At 36.9% G+C, this 14,334-nt stretch overlaps 1 protein-coding gene across 1 annotated transcript in view; it reads right to left on the reverse strand.

Annotated features, from left to right (window-relative positions):
• Window positions 1-14,334, reverse strand: part of LOC110452448 (guanylate cyclase soluble subunit alpha-2-like) — a 65,175-nt gene that overhangs the window by 14,628 nt on the left and 36,213 nt on the right. Inside the window, exons 5-6 of the mRNA XM_021500996.1 lie at window positions 8,601-9,310; window positions 5,744-5,923 (exon numbers count right to left, since the gene is read on the reverse strand). Coding sequence (XP_021356671.1) covers window positions 5,744-5,923; window positions 8,601-9,310 — 890 coding nt within the window. The remainder of the gene's footprint in view (window positions 1-5,743; window positions 5,924-8,600; window positions 9,311-14,334) is intronic.

Here is a 14,334-nt window from a genome sequence, read left to right on the forward strand (position 1 = left end):
GAAGTTTCCGTTCCATAAAAGTGCAGTTCTACCAAACAAGACGTGCCTAGTCTAAAGATGTTAAGTAATCCAAAAATAAACATAGCATCCACAATATGATCAGCGGTACCGAAAACAGACAGGTCAAGATCTGAACAAAAGGATAATCCCAACTGACCGAAAGCGATAGCCTTCGATCCAGTGATGGTAGAAACTGCCCAAAACTGAAATCATCAGGACAATTTGGCCAATAGTGCTCCAAACAGACGTCTACAGACCGATTATCGGGCTCTAGGTATGGTCAAATTTGCTTAGAGGACAAAATGTATGCGATCTATATCTTAGATACAATGAAAGCCTATCCCTGCTGTAGTTTTATTTTTCATCAGAACCGCAGTCTTTTCCGGGATCCTTTTTCTTTCATAGACATCGTGTCTACCGACCTCGGAGTGATAGGTCTTGTAAGCGGGACCATGGGACAAAGCCAAATTGTACTTGGCCAAGAACTCGGGCAGTATGAGATAAACTAGACCAACCGGTGTAATAGCATAGATGTCAATTTTGGTAATAGAACACAACTGTTTACTGTACAAAGATCCAAAAGGTCAGGATATCTCCAGAATTAAACCTGAACTATCAGATAAGAAAAGGGAATTCATAATACTAAGTAATATGATTAAATCATCTTTGGTAACCTTTATACATGCCCCTAGAGTCAACGTATTTATCGGGGAGAATACCACTCCAAATACTTCACTCTCGTGTAATAGGTTATCTAAAGTTTTATACAGGATTGGCTAAGCCCATTAGTGGGGAACAACTCAATTGTAGGCCTTTCTTCTACCTTTTAAAGCCGACACGGGACCCTTACATCCCCTTAACCGATAACTCAGACATGCGCAAAATGCATTGTTGTGTTAAACAGGACAACTACACATAACTGCTATATCTAAATTCCCAAGATAAGGTCAAAGTCCATCTTTAGTATTTGTAGATATAGGCAAATCCCCTTTTAATGTTGATGGAGTTATGACCCATTATATAAAATCATGCAATGTTTCTATGATAATGGTTACATATTCATAAAAACCGGGATTGTGTAGAATTCATGGAAAATGAGGAAACACAATCATATAATGGTTAACTCTATCGCTGCTGAAGTATCTTGGTAAAACTAGGTCATGTAAAACAGAAAACGAAAGTGATTAACTTGCGATAGCAGTTGTCAGATCATGAATGAATAGAACCATATTGGACAAGGAACAAATGCCAATTTGTTTTCTTTTCGATAATCTTTCCTTTAAGAAAACTACATAGAAGACCTGAAAACAAGGTCAATTTAGAACGATTCTGAGTAATAACTACAACCACTATAAAGTCAATGCATTATTATAGCAAAATATTCGTGACATATTAATGACTAAAAAACCCGTTTTCATTGGATATGTTCACTTATGGTCGGTGTCACTTGTCTAATTATTTCTTAAAAATCGTGTGATTTGATATAACGATATAAAGCGTGTTCTTACATTGCTTTTTAACGTGAATTAGACTAGATGAATGGTCTCTCGGTAGGGGTGCTACCGTTGACAGGGAACAGCCTTCTGGTCGTCACTGATGGTGGTTAATTAGCTTTATTAGTATCTATCCCAGCGCTAATGGCCGATTTAATTTATTTATGGTATTAATGCATGGGTTTCATCGCAAATGGGATTTAATAAAAGTGCACATTTTAGTTAATATCTCAACGATGGTAATCAACACAAAATTTGTCAAAACTTAATGACAATAAAGATGTGATACATGGCTATAATAATAATAACGGGTATTTTAAAGATGAAATAAAATCAAATTTTGAACTTTTTATACAACGAGTTTTTTTAAGATATGATGTATTTAGATATTTTATGTCAGTTTAAGAGCAATGCTTTAGAACTTATTTCATATGAATTCATGTCTTTACACTATCAAACTGATTTTTAACGAACTTGTTACTTGCATGCGGTATGCGTTGATTGATCCTGGAACAGGAGCGATTTAGAAAATGACAAATTTGTATAGATTTCGTTTTTTTCCAGAATCAACGAATGTAACAGGATTGGCGCTGTATAGCCTACATTAAAGCACGCTTGAGAAACCCTCTTATGATCTTATCATTTCTCCAGCTAGTATTACATAACCTACCAATTATTTCCGATTTATCGGCTACTTTGTCATCTGTATTGCCTTACAGACAGCATAATCCAGGGGGCTGTCAATGAATACGTTTGCTGCAATGCCATACGGAAGAGATACTTCAGCGCCATCTAGCGTGAAAATTACTGAACCCATTTGTGGCAGGCCACTTGCCTGATATTGTCGGTATTATAAGTGCTCCGCATGCGGTGCGCACACCACAAAACGTGGTTCTAGTGCCTGAGTGGAAATATCTTATCAGCCATTAAATGTTGTCGGCCACAGAACCGGCGTCAGTACTCAGACAGCTCGCCAGACAGGCAAAAACTCTCGAGGGACGGTCAAACTTATTGTGGCACTGAGCATAATCTTTAGAATATATTTACCTTACATGTGTGGTAGTTGATTAGATATATGACAGTACAATCATAAATTTAGTTACCATTAATTGAAAATACGTTTATTATAATTGCAGACTTTCTAAATTAAATAACAAGTCTTACAGAGTTTATCTCCCGATATTAATTGCCCAGCGGAACTCTGGAAGTCTGGCGATGTATTGTGGACTGTATGCCATACTATCGCAAGAACTACAACTAATTATCCGACCAAAATTCAAGGTCTTGGGCGTAAGTCTAACATCTAAATGTCGGTAAACATGATTACCATTATCCTCGGCTGTATGTATTGACCAGAGAGGTCAGTGTGGTCAGGTTTTCCATGTTGGCAGCTTAATCCCTAAGGTAGTGGTATACAGTGAAACATTAACAGTTTGTTCACTATAAAACACCAAATTTGGCATCTTCTTGGAATAGTCTGTCTCATCACAGCTTCGTCTCGATAGATAATAAAATTGCTACCATTCCATTGCTATACATTGTTTGTGGTGTTACGCTTTTCTGACCGGTCAGACGCATCAGCAAGGTTTGCAAATGTTCAAATGGTTGAAAGCGGGTATGCTCAGTACATTGATAGAATATTCCCCATTCTTCACCCGGCTATCTCCCCCTAGGTGTTCACAAGCTGATCTTTTGCAGCTTAAATGGGAGACAAACCTGGGAAGGGTGGCAGAAATACTGAACGAACAACAGTGTACATTTCTGTACCTTTTGTAGTGGGCATTTCTTACGTCGAACAATGAGACATAAGACTAATTCGACTTTGTAGATTATATGGTTTCGAACCTTTAATGTTCGCTCCTTACGACCAACATGTATTCGGCAAGTCTTTCATACAGCGCTTTATAGTTTACTTGGGTCTTCTCATGATGCGTTATGTATGGAGAAACATTATTCTGAATTTGATTTCCACATTCATAAACTAAAAGCAATGTTTTTTTCCCGATCACGTGTACACTGCACTTATGAGCTAATGATATAATTAGATATAAACACTATATATTGAATTAGATTTATCTGAATATATATATCCGTGAGAAAAGTCGAGGTTCAATCCACAGTAAGTAAAAGTCCGTATCAAGACGAACAACGGTTGCAGCAGATCTATACGCTTGGTCATGGTCTTAACCCGATTTTATTTACCTTGATGATATGTCGCATTCCCAGTTAAACATGTACTTGGCTACCATTGTAATCCCCGATCTATAAATACCGAGTAATTTACACGGAAACCTGGCCGATAACAATGAATATTTTATCAACATTTTCCCGATTTTCAATGCAAATACACCATACTATGGAGTGGTTTGGCACCTTACTGTGTATTATATGGAAGTATGACTGCACACACACGTTTATGTAATGTTCAGTGCTGCGCGGGATACAGGTTTTTCTGAGAGCGATATTTTCATTATTCATGCATCAACCAGAAAAGATCTGCTGGTTTCAGCAATGAAATGGCGTCAAAATGACGTATTACAATAGTGTCTGACAACTACAAGCAAAATATGGTATTACTGACTATGGGGTAGCAGCCACGTATGCGAATCTCTTGCTTATTCAATATACAATAATACATAAACATTTTGACGAGATGTATATAGCCTTGTTAGATTGATGAGCTATTATTCAATATTTTAATCATTAGTTTTTGAGGCTTTTTAGAAAATAAAAAAATAAATAGTTTTTGCACTTCATTTCTCCAGATGATAAATCTAAATCACTGTATTATATTTTTAGAATATAAGTGTTTTTGGTAAATTTACCATATTAAACGTTTGTGTCATCTTGCAGTTAAGCTGATCAGGTTTTTTTTATAGCTTTGTCAATGTTTTGAGGGCCGACTTTCTCGGCTGACTCGGCAACTTCAAAATCATGAATCAATTCGAGTATTCAAAACAGTACATCAGGTCGATTATTTTTTTCAAAAGTTTAAAATACATGTCAATACGTCTCAAAATAGCTCAACTCTTTTTTAAATTCATTTTCTGTATATTTTTATACATAATTAATTTTCGTGTATTTTCACATTTCTTTTCTTGCATTTATGTGTTTTCGTAATCTTACACACGCCATAAGGGAACAATTGTATAAACTTAAAAATGAAAAATATCGTTCAGTTGATTATGTCTTTAGACCTTGACACCTAGAAGTCCTATAATGTTATTGTCAAGGTTAGGTTTCAACGATACAATGGTTGTCAAGTCTCGCATAAACTTACAAAGTTAAGGGGGCTCGTGACAATTTGTTTCGGGTCACTCGGATTTTTACCATGTTATCATCAAACATAAGCTGGTCTAACAAGTGGCCCTAAGAACCGTTTGGTTATTGACCCGAGACTCCTTTGGTTAAACCTGTATCTGCTATGTTACTAGGGTCGGTGTTATGGGGAAAGGTGTCTTACATCTCGGGTCACTCGTGGAGATAATGTAAACACTTAAACTGTCGTCAAATAGTGGCGCACTGACGTTTCAAGTGTCACAAATGTGATTTCAATGACATCTGACACATCGTCAATTGTGAGGTTGGGCAGATCAATATGTAGACAGGGTACGCATTCGTTTAATTTGTATTTTCCCCGTTTTACTCAGACACTCTAACCGTATTTCTAGTGGTTATGATAAATAAGGAACGATTTATTTTGACGTTTCGTAAGTATCATGTCAATACTCTTGCAATCCCTTGTTGATAAACTCATATCGATCGTAATGTTTATAAGTAGGAAAGAGACAAATGCTTTACTTCTTGCTCTATCAATTCAAGAAAAAAAGCACTCTGTGACATAGACACATTTACGATGTGTTCCTACTTGTTTCAAGTATCAAGTCGACATCATAACCAGATTTCCATCCATTCAACTTCAGAACGTTGTCAACCTCAATTTATAATGCGCATACTTTGGTGAAAATATGTGGCCGAGTCATTCACCCCTGAAGACACATTTTAACTCTTCCAATTCAAAGGTTGGCATAGTTCATTGTTAAATTTCAGGGTTGAATAAGTTAAAGTACGATTTCTCTCCCGGTGCACAGGGTTTGGGAGCCTGAAGCTGGTTCCTAGTTCCCACAAGGGGAGCCTTTGTTTTTTGTACTTTGTTACCACGATGCTTCATATACTGTGATACGTCAGACCCTGATAGCCTCCCCTTACTGTTCCAATTCTAGAGCAACCAAGTCAAACATAAACGTTACCTGCGCTTTCGTCTGCTCTCCAACAAGAATCACGTCACGAGTGGCGTCATGGATAGGAACGTCAGAGATGTATAACCCCTTCGCTATCATCTCATCCAGTTTCTCGATACTTGGGGAGCCGAGGAAAAGGATTGCGTCCGACTCCTGTAGGTATATCATCTGGCCTTTCAGAAGGGTTTCCTGAAATAAATAAAAAGATAAAATAAGGATATATAAAAAAGAAGTTAAAAATATATTTCAGATGCCAGTGATCTGAAGGGTTAATTCTATATTAACGGGAATATGAGCAAACAATATTAAACTTGTATAAAAAGTACAAAACCAATTTCAAATCCAGCTGACATGAGCAATTAAGTGTTACTGTTTTTAAATGTCAATGCCGTTGACATTTGGCAATATAAGAGTTACCAATAGCTCTGTACAATGAGAGGTGACTGGTTTAACGAACTCATACAATAGTGTCTGGGGATGGTTTTGCCTTATAAGATATATTGACAATAACTTTAATTGTGCAAGATTTTTCTTATTATGTTTTGACATTGCTCTTGAGGCTTAAGCAGTGCATTGTTACAATGTGTAATATTCTCATGAGAGAAAAAAATCGAGAATATTTATTATCAAATTACTTCCTACACCTAGTCACCTAGACAGTGAAGTATTGGACAGCAAAGGCTTTAAGCTTCTGCACTCTACAACTGTACGGGTTTCAGATTTTTTTTTAATTGTATGAGAACTTTTATAGGAGCCCGTCAAATTATTGAACAAATGGGAATAACATCGAGTTATAAGGTAATATTTTTGTTGTTTTTGTATATGCCCTGTGTTAACCTTAGGAAAGACTATAGTATATTGACAATTTACAATTTCAGGACCAGCTTTATATACCAAGTGACAGAGGATAAGGAGACTTTTTATCTAACCAGGTACATTCTAAGCGTCATGATGTACATTGTACTTCTTTTCTCAATCAAGAATATCCACTAACATTTCTGACGCTAACCACAATTCCCCACTTCAACAAAATCTCAACATCCACCATTACCCAAAATCCCATCAACCGACATCTAAAAACAACCAAAATTTCAAATTCGAATAGCAGAAGCGTAAGAAATATCAATATATTATGAGTAAGTTACGGGCCTGAAAACACATAGTAGAATATTCCGGCCTGATCACGGAAAGGTTTTCCCAAATATATTGTCCACAACGGTGTTCATAGGAGGAGACAGGTCATGTAAACCTCACTCTCCGGTAAATTTATATCTTAATCGTTTTAGTGAACTTCGGATCCATTAGCATAACCTCTAAAAGTAACAAATAAGTCTTCCATTCTTTAGAAGAAATCGTTTAAATGAAAAGTTGAGTAAGCTCACTTGCCCTAAGGAGAGGTGAACTAACAAATGCTAGTGTCCTGATTTGGCAGTGTATCTGAGAAACTACTGATGCAATCTCAACACCTTCTCATATAATATTTTCACCATATGGCATTACGTCTGGGAAACCGTTAGTCTAGTCTTAATACTAGCTTATATACTGTTAGAATAACGTAGTATTACATGTATATCTTGAAAACCGTTAATATAGTCTTAAAATTAATGTATATACTGTTTAAATAATGTAGTATTACTTTTATATCTTGGAAAGCGTCAGTAAAGTTTTAACACTAGGTCATAGAGTGCTTTCATAATGTGGCATTCTATTGAAGAACCCGTTAGTATAGTCTAAACACTAGTTCATTTACTGTTGGAATAATGTAGTATTACATCATATCTTGGAAACCGTTAGGATAGTCTTAACACAAGCTCCTATACTGTTGCCATACTGAAGCATAGTATTTGTGAAACATTTAGTGTAGTCTAAATACTAGCATCTAGCCTAGTGTCATGAGGTGGCAGTGAGATACTTCTGGTACAATATTAACACTAGTGAGGATATTCCCAATGTTGGTTGTGTCTTAACATTATGAGAATCTGAGACTGAGAAATTACCGGTATAAGCACTTACAACTGTCGTAATCTTAGCAGTGTATCTCAGAAAGTATTTTGGGAGTCGTGTAATGTGGGTCCATCATGCTACATTTCAATGAGGTGGAATCAAAAATAAAACCTAAAGTTAGCTCTATCATAAATAAAACAGACCTGCATATATCCTTCAACTAGTTGTCGTAAAACAAAAGTAACAAGTCGACATTTCTACAGAGTGATTGGTTGAACAAACTCGCACGAGGTATAAACAAAAAAATAAACTTTATCAACGATGAAAGCCTTGCGCTAAACACAAATACTGCAAATTGCTTTTATCCGAAAAAGTATATTCAAATGATTCGCAAGCTTTCGCTTTTACAAGGTTTTCGTATTTACGAAATGAGCAATAACATAAATATGTCAGTTTATCAAATTGATCTGAAATTTCAAGACACGTTCTTTTTTTCGCGCAAAGTGTGATCAAGCATTGAACTGTTCTTGAAATGTTGTGTTATTCATAAAGACCCTAGATGCCATGCAAAAACAGTTCAATGTTTATATTTACGTTTTCTGTGGCTTTTTACGTTTTTCAACTAACAAGATTTATCTAAAATTTAAAATTCCGCCTTATCGACAGTCTGCACGGTTAAATAACTGGAACAGCGTGTTGTCACGTGTTGATTGGCTAATAATTGTGTCTCGTGGTGCATGTCATTTAAAGTCCAATCAACGACACAGCTTAAAAATGAATGCTATGAAATGCAAATGTTAATATATGGAAATATATTAAGATAGCGTCTTTTAAGTTATCACCCATTAATATATCAATAATTTACAGTGAAACATGAGATAGGTTCAGGTTGTTTTTTCAAACATAACGTTGAAAGCCTTACCTGAGCTAGCTGGTGTCCTCCTCGTTGCTGTGATTTAGTCTCTAACACAAAAGAAAAGTTCACCCTAGACAGCAACTTTGAGAATGTCATTTCCTCGAGCTTTGGACTTTGGATAACAAAGTACGTGTCAAATTGTTGTCCCTTTGTGGCGAAACCAGGAGCTATCATTTTGAGAAGAGCCGTTCCGAGTTGTGTAATCTTCAGGTCTCTGTCAAAGATGACGTGGAATGGAAATGTGCTACAAAAAGTGTCTACGCCAATCTTGAGATCGGACGGATTATCAGAAGTGGAAGCCCGAAAGGTACTGAATGTACATTCATTTTTGTTCGAGTATTCTCTAGGTTTTATATTGAACACATGATGTGTCTTGGAAGCTTTTTCACTAACTTGTAACGAAACTTCAGCATCTACCGAGAACATGAGTCGTGCCACTGACTGTACAATTCCAGCGTAAAACCCTAAGAGGTTCCGAAGATCAGAGTAAAAATGGAGATCGACGCATCCTTTTAACGCATGCGAACACCGGAAAGATGGAGGCACTTGAGAATCAAACTTTGGAGACGTTCTTATATGGTCATGGAGTCCGTCAAGATTGCTGAAAAATTCTACCATATTGCTTCCCATCATCCCAAGAGCTCGGCCATATTCAGATAGGCATAGTTGGACATATTCGTTCCCAAGCATCCGCAAAAACGTATCCTGATTTATGTCTGCAACAAAATGGAACACATACAAAATTATTTTTTATGTTTTGTCATCATTTCAATTAAATCGTACTGTTTAAAATTCTATTTTACCCAAAGATGTAGTTGTCACTTCCTTTGTCGATCAATAGTTGCAGGAACGGGTAACAGTTTCACGAATAATTATTCTTAATATAAGTTTCTGTGTAGGAAAGCATTGCTGTAGTAAACGAATCTTTCCTCTGTCTTTATGGGTGACCAAAACCCCGCACAATCTACACACAAATATATAGGAAAAGATAAAAATGAACAAAAGTAGCCGTAAATCAACACAAGGTTTGCTTTGCATTAAACAAAACTTTGTGTGTTACAAAACTGTCGAATCTTTTTCCGAATAGGCATGAAATAAATCATTTTATAAACATTTCTGACTTCTAAGAATATTTTGCGTGCTTGTATGTAGGGACGTTTATATATTTCTGCGTAGTAGGTTGGTTATGGGTTAAAAACGATATCAATTTGGTTTGAAAGACCATTATACACTTTGCACATAATCAAACAAAACCATACGAAATATATGTCGAAGAAGCATTGGGTTTTGTAATGTAGTTATAAATAGCGAATAGTATCTCCTCGTACGGCCTGTAATGGGTTCAGCAGGTCCGAGACAATATTCTAAAGTTATAATCACCTTTTAAGACCAACAAGTATAATTTCTTTTCAATTACTTTCATATCCCAGGATCCCAGGCGATAGTAGCCCTTTACGATGTGTAACTGGTGCAGTGATTCTATGATAAATATATGGCATTTGACGTATTTTATATCTCTATATCTAACGTAGGCCGGACTACATGAAAATCACATATTCCTTTATCATATGGGGCGAAAACCAAATTGAATATCACAGCTATACCAGGGAACACAGGACCGATTGGTCGGTGTCTCCACACATATAAATCGTATGAGGACAGTTGTCAAGGGGGAAAATCGCCATGAAAGGATAGCAACGGACCGGCAAGACAGACTCAGCAAGAGGCCCAATACTGGCCTCGTACGGAGATGGGATATCTTCACAATATCAAAATTGAATTCCATGCTTCTCTTTTATTTAAAAGTTCATTTGAAAGGATGAGCTTATGAGTAAAAGCAGCGATGGCGGTGGGACACAGCTGGCCAGTATATCACTAAGTCTGTCGTAGCGACGGTAACAACATACATTGATTGGAAGTATTTATGATGGTCAGCAGATTTCTATTTCCGTATATTAATAAGATTTCTTATTGTGTGAGACATACCTCCACTGAACCATCGATAAACCTTTTCAACAGCTCACAATATGGAAGGTTAAAATCGCTGTAAAGATGATATATTTTACTCAATTTGAATTTCACTTCGTCACAGAACATGTCACTTAAAATCGGAAATGAAAACGAGAAGAAATTGAAACGATAGTAAGTGAACAGAATTTAAATAAAATTGAAGTCCAAGTAATGCGACGGAGAAAAACACATGAAAATGATATTCTTTCCCTTCCCCTATGATAAAAATCAATTAAAAGATCATGTTTGAGCATGGTTTCAACAAATACAACAAACTATAACGAAAATCTGTTTTAGGTAGAAGGTGTAATGTTATTTTTTTTTAAATTTAGAAGTGTCGGAGGACTAAACGGGTCGATTGTCGGCGACCAGGTAGCTCAATTGGTAGAGCGTCCGCCTAGAGTTCGGAGGGTCCCCGATTCGAATCCCTCTCTGGCCATTGCATTTCCTCTTTCTCCTGTTACAGAAGGGAGGGACCAATTAGTTCAAGCACTTGTCGAAAATAAAAATATTACAAAAAAATCAAGAGGGCACAGATGCATTACGGGAACTACGTGCAATTGATTTATTTGTTACATGTAGTGGCCCTATACGATGATGCAGTAGGTTAGAGTGGGTCTATTTTTGTTTTTGCTCAAACATCTCTTAGACGATCATACATTCAGTAGCATTGTCCCTGAATAAGCAGTTCGGCAGGAGGTTAGACCTATTTGCAAACAAAAGTCCTCATGTTGCATGCTTTTCATGTCAATACCGGGTGACATGGAATCGATGTTGGGCAATTACAGATTTATATATAAAGAATGCCAGTCAATTGTCGTCAAGGAACTGCCCACAAACAATACTGAGAAACCTCAAGACACGTCAGATCAATATCTGTTTGATTTGGGAAACCCTGAGACAACTCGCTGGGAGTCTAATTGTGTAGTTCTGACCGTATGATTGACCTGAACTTTGGTAGGCCGGGTTATATGCGAGATTCTGTACTAATTATTATCTGTGATATGGTATTATAATGATTACTCCGATATTACTGTCAGGTTTGTTTCGTGTGTTTATCTCTGCTGCATATATTAGGTCCAAGACGATCCTACGTCCGATTCAATTTCTCAGTCTCTTTGAATACCTTAAATTGCGTTTGTAACAAATTTCGTGGATTACATACTTGTTGTAAGTGTAGGTAGGAATTTCTACAGTATACACTGTTTCAGTGATAACCGAAGGTACGAGTCCCATAAAATTCGCTAATACTTACTCATGGATATTTTCGCGATTGTGTTATAAACGACAATGTAGATGCTAGCCTATTGTGAAATACACAACATTTACATAATTATTGTTTATTAAGGTACGTGGACGCTTTAAGATATTAATCATAAAGATAGTGAACTTTGTATAGACACGTCACATATATAATGGAACTTTGCTGACATTTTGCAAAATTGTCATTCTTATCGTAACAAAGATTAAACGCTTTGTCTCCATAGCAACAACAGCACCATTACTTAAATCTTTAATAGCCCTGTTTGGTCATTTAGTGTTTCCTGAGAGCACTTTGTGCTGTCGACCTCTGATCGGGTAAGTAGAGATTATCTACAGAAACAACGTACTCGAAAAGCACTTTCCGGAAGGACAACATCAGATAGAGCTATGACAGCATAGAAAGACAACTCAGACCTCGCAGTTCGATGATTTGTGTGTAATTCTTGCACCATAACCCTTCCTCTCCCAAACCCTACCCACACCTCCATTTATACATAATTCAGAATTCAAAGATCTTAATCAAAAGTCATTTTTTAAAAGAACACGTAAAATGGATCAAACTTCCTCGAAACAGAAACAATGTTGACCGTGTTGTACCGGATATAGGTCATACATGGTTACCCAGGGTAACCCGAGGGTAAACATCCGGTGTAAGATGTCTACGTCACGGGGACCTTGCAACGCACTCTGTGATATTTATACCATGGAGACGACCACGTTTTTAAGGCATGGAAAATAAAGTGGATTGGTGGTTAAAAAAAAGACAGATTCCGACGGGAAATTTCGCAAGAACTCATGCACTAAAGCGCTCGTTTTTGTCGTGAAAGTCTTTATTTTAGGACATTCGTTTTAACGTTGTTTTAATTATTTGATGAGATGATATACGTTTCTTTCTGATAAACCTACCGTTAAGGATTCCATTTCCAACAACTTAAAACCAAACAGTGAGTCAAAAATATATTTCATTAGATTGATGTAACGCACGTGGGTTTCAGCGTGGACATTGACCTAATTAAGTGGCAAGGAAAGATTTGATTAGATGCAATAAATTAATCATGTGTTGAAAACCTCATTGACATGCACAGTCCTCGACATGTGACTATATCCAAAATATACCAGTTTTCCCTCCCATAATGCAGGAAATTTACTCCGCTACGTATTTTACCCCTACAATATTTTCTTTAACCCCTTTGTACCTCTTTCTCTCCTTCCTCCCCTGCGCCCCCCCCCCCCCCCCCCCCTCCTTTTCTCTTCAATATACCAATATCGATATATATATAATATTAGTCAGTGCCGTCTAATCGCCGTTTCACAAAAAAAAGGAGACGGATTAACATGAATACTTTGTATTTGTTTTCGAATCCTACGTGTATATCACGTTTGTATTAATGGAATATTATACCAATAATAAAATAAAGTTTAAACTAAAGTGTCAGAGAAAAGGAGGGTTAATTGGACTTCAAAACTAAAATCAATCAAGCCAAGAGAACATCGCAAACGTAATTTAAGTTCTATTCGAATCCTATAAAAAATGTATATACTGGCTTTATTGATAGGTGACAAGGGCTTATTCGAATTTACATAATTCTGGTCTGAAACAGTCTTTATGTTGCACGTCAGTATTTGATACTATCAATTTAATGGGGAAAAGGTACAGAAATCAGTCAAACGTCACCAGACTTGTCATATAATAAATTGATATTTAATTTGATGTTTATCTCGACGAGACAGTCATTCAATGCTATGCGGTTCACACAAAGCGATGTTTATTTCCGAAAACCTTACTGTAAGAGTATGTTTGTTTTCTTTTTTTCTTATGTTTCATAAGTCTATGAAGATTTTATTCAAATTAAGAGTGCTTAAATAACGGTAGACTGCTGGTCTGATCGACGCCCATTACGACTCGAGGGAGCTATATTAAACCCTCAGACCAGACACAGGTCACTTATATTTCAATAATGGTTGTACTTTTAGAAGGTATTAACAATTTAATGAAAATATATGAAAAGTTGTTATTCGATTCAATAAGATTATAAACGTAACACACATGCGCAATAGACGGGTTTACTTATATACCGATACCATCAGGGTATGTCTAATGGGATAAGATGTATAGTTCTTTGCTAAAATGGATTTTTTTTTAATCAAATTTGAAACTTTAATTCGTCTTCTGCTGTTATTTATAAATCAAATCAAAACTTTACCAAGGCAAACACATACGACGGGGAGGAGAAGTAGGAAGGGGAGTGAGAAAAGTAGAGGAGACGAATGAAAGAAGTGGAGAGAAGGCAACGGAGTGGGGAAGGGGCAACGGAGTGGGGGAGGGGCAACGGAGTGGGGATTAGGCAATGGAGTGGGGGAGGGGCAACGAAGTGGAGAGGGGGCAACGGAGTGGGGAAGGAGAAACGAAATTGAGGAAGGGGCAACGGAGTGGGGGAGGGGCAACGGAGTGGGGGAGGGGTAACGG

This window comes from Mizuhopecten yessoensis, unplaced genomic scaffold (assembly GCF_002113885.1).
Source record: "Mizuhopecten yessoensis strain PY_sf001 unplaced genomic scaffold, ASM211388v2 scaffold6683, whole genome shotgun sequence".
Taxonomy (NCBI): domain Eukaryota; kingdom Metazoa; phylum Mollusca; class Bivalvia; order Pectinida; family Pectinidae; genus Mizuhopecten; species Mizuhopecten yessoensis.